At 46.9% G+C, this 8,319-nt stretch overlaps 1 protein-coding gene and 1 long non-coding RNA gene across 3 annotated transcripts in view; both read left to right on the top strand.

Moving 5' to 3' along the window:
• The window catches only part of SALL1 (spalt like transcription factor 1), a 15,200-nt gene extending 8,754 nt beyond the window's left edge, over positions 1 to 6,446 (top strand). For both annotated transcript variants that reach the window (XM_072346574.1, XM_072346575.1), the window contains exons 3-4: positions 399 to 3,808; positions 4,884 to 6,446. In XM_072346574.1, coding sequence (XP_072202675.1) covers positions 399 to 3,808; positions 4,884 to 5,324 — 3,851 coding nt within the window. In that variant the 3' untranslated portion in view covers positions 5,325 to 6,446. The remainder of the gene's footprint in view (positions 1 to 398; positions 3,809 to 4,883) is intronic.
• Positions 6,447 to 7,720: 1,274 nt separating this feature from the next.
• LOC140257097 (uncharacterized) overlaps positions 7,721 to 8,319 on the top strand; it is a 96,958-nt gene continuing 96,359 nt past the window's right edge. Inside the window, exon 1 of the long non-coding RNA XR_011904955.1 lies at positions 7,721 to 7,840. This is a non-coding gene — a long non-coding RNA (uncharacterized lncRNA). The remainder of the gene's footprint in view (positions 7,841 to 8,319) is intronic.

Below are 8,319 nucleotides of genomic sequence, written 5' to 3'. Positions count from 1 at the left end.
AGGAACGTGAGAGTCTAATGAGTCCTTCAAATGGTTGATTTGCACTCAGTGGACAACTAGACAATAAGCGGTATGAATTATTGGAAATCAATACTTTGCTATGGAATTTCATTATGCTCCAATGTCTTCAGTTCGTAGTATTTTATATTTTGATGGATTATCTGAGCCGAACGATCATCTGAGTCATAGGGATTGATAGAGCTCCCTTGCACGGTTTCAAATCTTGCTTGTGACTGATTTTTGTCAAGTAGAAATATCGATCTATTTCCATGTACCATCTTAGTCTGTTTTTAGAGTGGTAGATTAAAACGGTGCTTTTAAATAAAATGTCCAACAGACTTTTTTTTGTTGTTTGTATTACTGTTCAGTTTCTAATCCGTCATCTTTTGATGTTTTAGGAGACACAGAAAAGGGTCAAGGAAATCGAACCACTAAGAATAAGGACGCCCATGTCTGTGGCAGGTGCTGTGCTGAGTTCTTTGAATTATCAGATCTCCTGCAACACAAGAAGAACTGTACTAAAAATCAATTAGTTTTAATTGTGAATGAAAATCCAGCTTCTCCTCCTGAAACCTTCCCTCCTAGTTCCCCGTCTGATAATCCTGATGAACAGATGAATGACACAGTTAATAACACAGATCAAGTAGACTGCAGTGACCTTTCAGAGCGTAACAAACTTGACAAGGAAGAATCCATGGATGTGGAGGCTTCCAGCATTAACAATAGCAGTAGCAGTTCCAAGAGTGTCAACAATAGTATTACAAGCAGTAACAGCTCCACAATGGGTACCTCAGCTGTAACAACCTCTCTACCTCACATAGGGGATCTGACAACGTTAGGCAACTTTTCAGTAATAAACAGCAACGTAATAATTGAAAATCTTCAGAGTACTAAAGTGGCAGTAGCGCAGTTCTCGCAGGAAGCAAGGTGTAACGGTGCGTCGAACAACAAGCTTGCTGTACCTGCCCTGATGGAGCAACTGTTGGCGTTACAGCAGCAGCAGATCCACCAGTTGCAACTGATTGAACAAATTCGTCACCAAATATTGTTGTTGGCTTCCCAAAATACGGACATGCCAACGTCTTCAAGCCCGTCTCAAGGTACTTTACGAGCATCTGCCAACCCCTTGTCCACATTAAGTTCCCATTTATCCCAGCAGCTGGCTGCAGCAGCTGGATTAGCACAAAGCCTTGCTAGTCAATCTGCCAGCATCAGTGGTGTGAAACAGCTACCCCCTATACAGCTACCTCAGAGCAACCCTGGCAGCACTCTAATTCCATCCAGCAGTGGCTCTTCTCCAAATATTAACATACTGGCAGCAGCAGTTACAACACCGTCCTCAGAAAAAGTGGCTTCGAGTATTGGTGGCTCACAGCTCAGCAACCCACCAGTATCAGCATCATCTTCACCAGCTTTTGCAATAAGCAGTTTATTAAGTCCTGCATCTAATCCACTTCTACCTCAGCCCACCCCTAGTAACTCTATTTTCTCCAGCCCCTTGTCCAATATCGGAACACCTGCAGAGGATTTAAACTCCTTGACTGCCTTGGCACAGCAAAGAAAAAGCAAGCCACCAAATGTAACTGCTTTTGAAGCAAAAAGTAATTCAGACGAGGCGTTCTTTAAGCATAAATGCAGGTTCTGTGCTAAAGTGTTTGGGAGTGACAGTGCCTTGCAGATTCATTTGCGTTCTCACACTGGCGAGAGGCCATTTAAATGCAACATATGTGGAAACAGGTTCTCCACGAAGGGAAACTTAAAAGTCCATTTTCAGCGGCATAAAGAAAAGTACCCTCATATTCAGATGAATCCGTACCCAGTGCCCGAGCATTTGGACAATATTCCTACAAGCACGGGTATTCCCTATGGGATGTCTATACCGCCAGAGAAGCCTGTCACGAGCTGGCTGGACAGCAAGCCAGTCCTCTCCACGCTCACCACTTCTGTGGGGCTGCCACTCCCACCGACGATACCAAGCTTGACCCCCTTCATCAAAACTGAGGAGCCTCAGCCGATTCCCATTAGCCATCCTTCTGCTAGCCCTCCCTGCTCTGTCAAGAGCGACTCGGGAAACGCTGACCCCACATCAAAAATTTCCAATGGACTTTCTGATGAGGTAGAGGCTGGTGCTTTGCCTACCTCAAATGGTAAAATGGAAGAAAACCCTCAAAATTCCAACTCCGTTGCTAACATGAGCAGCTCTGTGAGTTCACCGGCAGCAGACTCGGGCTCCGGAGGCATCGCTACTTTTACAAATCCACTGATGCCTCTAATGTCAGAGCAATTTAAGGCAAAGTTTCCATTTGGAGGACTGTTGGATTCGACGCCAGCGTCTGAAACGTCAAAACTGCAGCAACTGGTAGAAAACATCGACAAAAAGGCAACTGATCCCAATGAGTGTATCATCTGCCACCGAGTTCTCAGTTGCCAGAGCGCACTGAAAATGCATTATCGCACTCATACCGGGGAGCGGCCATTTAAATGTAAAATCTGTGGGCGCGCTTTCACTACTAAAGGCAACTTAAAGACTCATTACAGCGTCCACCGTGCCATGCCCCCCCTGAGAGTGCAACATTCATGCCCGATCTGCCAGAAGAAATTCACCAATGCCGTCGTGCTTCAGCAGCACATCCGGATGCACATGGGAGGGCAGATCCCAAACACCCCAGTCACCGAAAACTATCCCGAGTCAATGGAATCTGATACGGGATCTTTTGATGATAAGAATTTTGATGATTTAGACAACTTCTCAGATGAGAACATGGAAGACTGTCCTGACAGCAGCGTGCCAGATACTCCAAAATCTGCAGATGCATCGCAAGACAGCTTGTCTTCTTCCCCTCTGCCTGTGGAAATGTCAAGTATCGCTGCTTTGGAGAATCAGATGAAGATGATCAACGCAGGACTCGCTGAACAACTTCAGGCAAGCTTAAAGTCAGTAGAAAATGGGTCAGTGGAAGGGGATGTTTTGACTAACGATTCGTCATCTGTCGGTGGTGACATGGAAAGCCAGAGTGCTGGAAGCCCTGCTGTCTCGGAGTCTACCTCTTCCATGCAGGCCTTGTCCCCATCCAACAGCACTAATGATTACCACAAGTCACCAAGTATCGAAGAGAAACCAGTAAGAGCTTTAGCAAGTGAGTTTGCCAATGGTTTGTCTCCAACCCCTGCAAACAGTGGTGCTTTGGACTTGACATCTAGTAACACTGATAAAATGATTAAAGAAGAGTCTCTGAGCATGCTCTTTCCTTTCAGAGATAGAGGTAAATTTAAAAACACCGCTTGTGACATTTGTGGCAAAACATTTGCTTGTCAGAGTGCCTTGGACATTCATTACAGAAGTCATACCAAAGAGAGACCATTTATTTGCACAGTTTGCAATCGTGGCTTTTCCACAAAGGGTAATTTGAAGCAACATATGTTGACACATCAAATGCGAGATCTACCATCACAGCTTTTTGAGCCCAACTCCGGTATCGGTCCTAATCAGAACTCTTCGGTTATGCCTGCTAATTCACTGTCATCACTCATAAAGACGGAGGTTAACGGCTTCGTGCACAGCTCCCCGCAGGACGGCAAAGAAACACCCTCTGCTCTAGCTGTTTCAGGGCCACTGTCCTCTGCCACGTCCCCTGTCCTGCTGCCTGCTCTCCCCAGAAGAACCCCCAAACAGCACTACTGCAACACGTGCGGGAAGACCTTTTCCTCCTCCAGCGCTCTGCAGATCCACGAAAGGACGCACACTGGTGAGAAACCTTTTGCCTGCACTATATGTGGAAGAGCATTCACAACAAAAGGCAATCTGAAGGTACTTTTTCCTCTTGCTATTCTTAGGTTTCATTTTGTCACTCGCTGAGTTGGTTTGGGTTTTTTGTTTTGTTTTTTTTTCCAGTGTTCACGATGATTAATGCTGCAAGCAGCGGCACCTGTGGGTATCTGTGGTATGATAAACGGAGTGATAGTACTAGATGGGCTCTTGTTGAGTGCTTGTATTGGCAGCAGGTCTGAAGCGTGATCTGTTCTTGATGTGCAATTAAAATTCACCTACTAGCAAAGACCATCTATGTAGAGCGTGAGAGAGAACAGCCATATGTTGGTAGGCAGTACTAATAAATAGAGGAATGCGTTCAGTAACTCGCACACCTCTTTAAGAAGCAAAAGGCTCTCGAATGTGTTGTTTTTTTCGTAACTATCATGTAAAATGATGATTGTTTAAAAAAACTATCAACATAATTCTGGAACTAATGGGCATTACTTTAATTGATTATATAACTAACATTTCCTACTGATATGTGTTTGGAAAAGCAAATATACTTAAGTTTTAGAACACCAGTTGAGCACTTTACTGTGTACATTTTTCTGTTGACAGAGTATTTCTCTAGAGGTTGCTGCCAGTAATGTGAGATGAATAATTACTTTCAGGCCATTCTGTCTATACACGAGGCTCTCTGATGAGCAATCAGCAAAGGATACTTTCTGCCTGTCTGAAAAGGATGTTTATAGGGAAAAGGGTGTCAAATACAATACTTGCCACTGCAATGGAAGTGGACATCGCAATTCTAGCCCCAAAAGCAGCTATCTGCAATTGACGGAGTAACACAAAGTCATTATAAGCTAAACACGTGTAATAATTTAGAAGAAGTAAGAAGTGACGTAATGTTTGGGAGGAAGGCAGGGTGTGCTGGGTGATGGTGCTGGGCTGATCCAGAAGAAGCTTGTTTCTTACTCCAGATGGGAAATGGAGCCCTGCATCCCCTGCCTTTAGTGCTTTATTACGTAATGAGACTGGACACGTTTGTGGACTGCCATCTTCACCACGATGAAAATAAGTTTGCCAACTGCTACTCTTTGTTTCTTTTCTTTCTTTCGTTCCCTCTGTCCAGGTACACATGGGCACTCACATGTGGAACAGCACTCCCGCCAGGCGAGGCAGACGACTTTCCGTCGATGGCCCCATGACGTTCCTAGGAGGCAATCCTGTCAAGTTCCCAGAAATGTTCCAGAAGGATTTGGCTGCGCGGTCGGGGAACGGAGACCCATCCAGCTTCTGGAACCAGTATGCAGCAGCGCTGTCCAATGGCTTGGCCATGAAGACCAACGAGATCTCCGTCATCCAGAATGGCGGCATCCCTCCGCCACCGGGGGGCCTGGGCAACGGGGGCAGCTCGCCCATCAGCGGCCTGACGGGAAGCCTGGAGAAGCTCCCGAGTTCGGAACCCAACGCACCTCTAGCTGGTCTGGAGAAAATGGCAAGCAATGAGAACGGGACAAACTTTCGCTTCACGCGTTTCGTGGAAGACAACAAAGAAATTGTAACAAATTAGTACCAACTCTGCGTAACATTCCTGCAAACGGTGCAACCTAGGGTTGCTTTTTTCAAACTGCAAGCTACAACATCACAGAGACTTCCTTTCTTTTTTTTTGTTTTGTTTTGTACTATGTTCTACTTCTAGAGTTCTAAGAGAGCTTATTTATTAGTGATATAACCTTGCTTTGCAAACAAATGCAAGCATTAACTTTGGTCTCCTGTATTTTGAACTAAATACTAATCGACTAGAGTGCTGTAAAGTTGCTGTAACATTTATGGCAGTTGCGAGTCTGTTCTGCTAGGTGATCTTATTCTGGCATTAACTTATTTTCTATCCCCAGTTTAACACGAACTCTGGTATTGATGCAATGCCTCAGTGATGCGTTAGATCTCTAATAAAAATCTGTATATAAATGTACACTTTGATCCTGCTGGAAATTTTATCAGCAAAACACCTTGTTTAATTTTTGTGTTTTTTTGGTTTTTTTGTTTGTTTTTTTTTTTTTCCAAACAGAATTAAGAAAAGGACTGAAAGAATATAGACTGAACAGTGTGGGTCCTCGACACAGCTCAGTTCTTGATTTTTATTATAAAATTAAAACTGCTTTAATTTTTTGTAGGTTTAACATTTTCCGTTTGGAACTGTTATTTGTATTGTGCTTTTTACTTGAGTCGTCTTCAATGTTAATACGTTTCTGTACAGTAATAAGCACGCAGATTATTAGAGGAGATACTGAAGTGTTGTTTTGGTAGTTGAAACTGAGACGTAACATTTTGCCTTGTAGGTATATTCATTATAGAAGATGTGCTGGACTTTCACAATGCTGCTAAGTATAGCATCTTGAACAACTCTCGTGGACAACTGTAGATGCTCCTGTATATACAATAAGACATCACTTTCATTAAAATGTATATACGTTCCTTACAAGACCAAGCCCTACTCCTTGACTAAGGGAACAAGCATAGTGTCTGTTTATTTTGTATTAGGTATGGGGGCAGGGGAACCTTGGACTGTTACATGCACTTTCTCGGAAAGTTGAAAGGAAAAAAGAGGTCCAGTTTCTTTAACATTTAATACTTACTAACAGCAGAGATACTGTAATTTTACTCGAGTAATCAAATACATTTTTGCAACAGATAAAAATGGCTGTCTCTGTGTTCTTCAAGTGCACCTGTATTTGGGCATCATTTGGAATGTATTATTTAGCCTTTCCCTCGGTTAACGCGAACTGTCCAGGTTGTACGTGTGTGTTTATATTTGTAAGTATGGTTATACATAGATGTGCTGCATATTAATTCATTGCTGGTATATTTTTAGTACATTCTAATAGCGGGGACCTTCTTAATTAATCAAGTACGCCTTCTCACCAAACTGTAGATACTTTGGAGTTTTTCTTTATATATATATATATATAAATATATAACATAATGCTGCTAGCAAAGACCTCATTGAGCCTGGGTAAGTTTCCTCTGAAGGAAGTAATTATCACATTTAAGGCTTGATTTGGTTCAAATGCTTTATATTTGATATTAATTTTATTCTACGAGAGTCTATGTTTGTGGCACACTTCCGCTGCTCTGTCTGTGTTAAGATGTCCACCTGCAAACCTCCGTATGTTACATGGAGCCTATAACGTGATTGTAAAGACAAAAAGAATTGCTTTGGCCTCGCACGTGATTTGGCTTCCCTTCTCCTGCAGTAACCGCCGACCTCAGCGGGAGATTGGGGACACGGAACTGAGCCCAGCGCTGTGACCCGAGGGCTGCGATCTCCCTCACGTTATCACTCACGGCAAATCAATTAGTTTGGCTGCCTTCAAATTACGGATGGTCCAAACAAACCAACCAGCCAACCAGGAGCGACCGGTTGTGTACGCACGTGCATTTTGTTCACAACTGCAGCACGCAGGTATTTGCTTTAGAGGACTTTCTTTGCTATGGGCTGGGGGGCCGTTCTGCCCTCCCGCACAGCCGGTCTCCTCGCCCTTCCCGTTGCCCGGGCGGCGAATCGGGCGCTGCAGGGGGGACTCGGCTGGAAAGCTGGGGAGGGAGAAAAAGAACTTCCCGAGGAGTTTTGCCGTTCCTATGATTCTGAACGCTCAGTAAAGTTTAAGGCTGTAGTCTGAACGCATCCCGGACTCGGTATCTTTACAACTCTCTCCTGTTTGACCGCCGCGGTGCCCGGAGCCCGCCGGTTTCTCAGTGCAAACGGGAATTTCGAGCCACCTTTTGCTCTCACACGAAGTTAAACCCATCGGGCTTCCGCGGCCGCAGCAGCGCTGCAGTGGTTGCGTGCCGCGCGCCGTTGCAGCTGTGCGCTCCTTGCGAGGCGGAGCGTCCCGCGCGCAGCGGCCGCTTTGCAAAAGCAAACGAGCGCTTTGCAAAAGCAAACGAGCGCTTTTCCCCTCGAGGCCGCGCGGCGCGAGGACGGCCGACCGTTGGGCGCGTGCCGGGCGGGGGCTGCTGAGGGAACCCCGAGTGGAGGGAACGCGGCGCTGCGGCCGGACCGGGGGCTCCGTGTGGGCACCGCAGGTGAGATCCGATGGGGACAGGGATGGGGACAGGGATGGGGACAGGGGGGGTTTCTCTCCCCGCGTTTGCCCGAGGAGGCGCCCCGGGACGCTCCTTTCCTCCGCGTGGATCGATCGCGGCGATGGAACGCGGCGGGGCGGGGCCGCTGAGCGCCGTTCGGTGCCGCTCCGCTGCGTTCCGGCCGCGGGGATGGGCGCTGGGCGGTGAGAAAAAGATGGGACGCGTCCCGCCCCGCCGCGCTGTGCCCGGCAGACGCTGCCATCCATCCCCGGGCCTTGCGGAGCTTTTCGGCCCCCCCTCTTCCCCCCCACGCAACCCCAGGCGGAGCCGCCGCACTCCCCGCCCCGAAGCCGGGGCCGAGCAGCGTGGAAGCGGAGCCTCTCCACGCCCCGTCGGGCGGAGCGCCCGCCGCCAGCCGCGGGGTGATGGTGGGGGGAGCCGGGCGGGTAATTCGCCCTGGAAAGACGGCGGTTCCACGT

Source organism: Excalfactoria chinensis, chromosome 11 (assembly GCF_039878825.1).
Source record: "Excalfactoria chinensis isolate bCotChi1 chromosome 11, bCotChi1.hap2, whole genome shotgun sequence".
In the NCBI taxonomy this organism is placed as follows: Eukaryota; Metazoa; Chordata; class Aves; order Galliformes; family Phasianidae; genus Excalfactoria; species Excalfactoria chinensis.
Note: the sequence above shows the minus strand (reverse complement) of the source record. Positions and strands in the feature narration are given on the sequence as shown.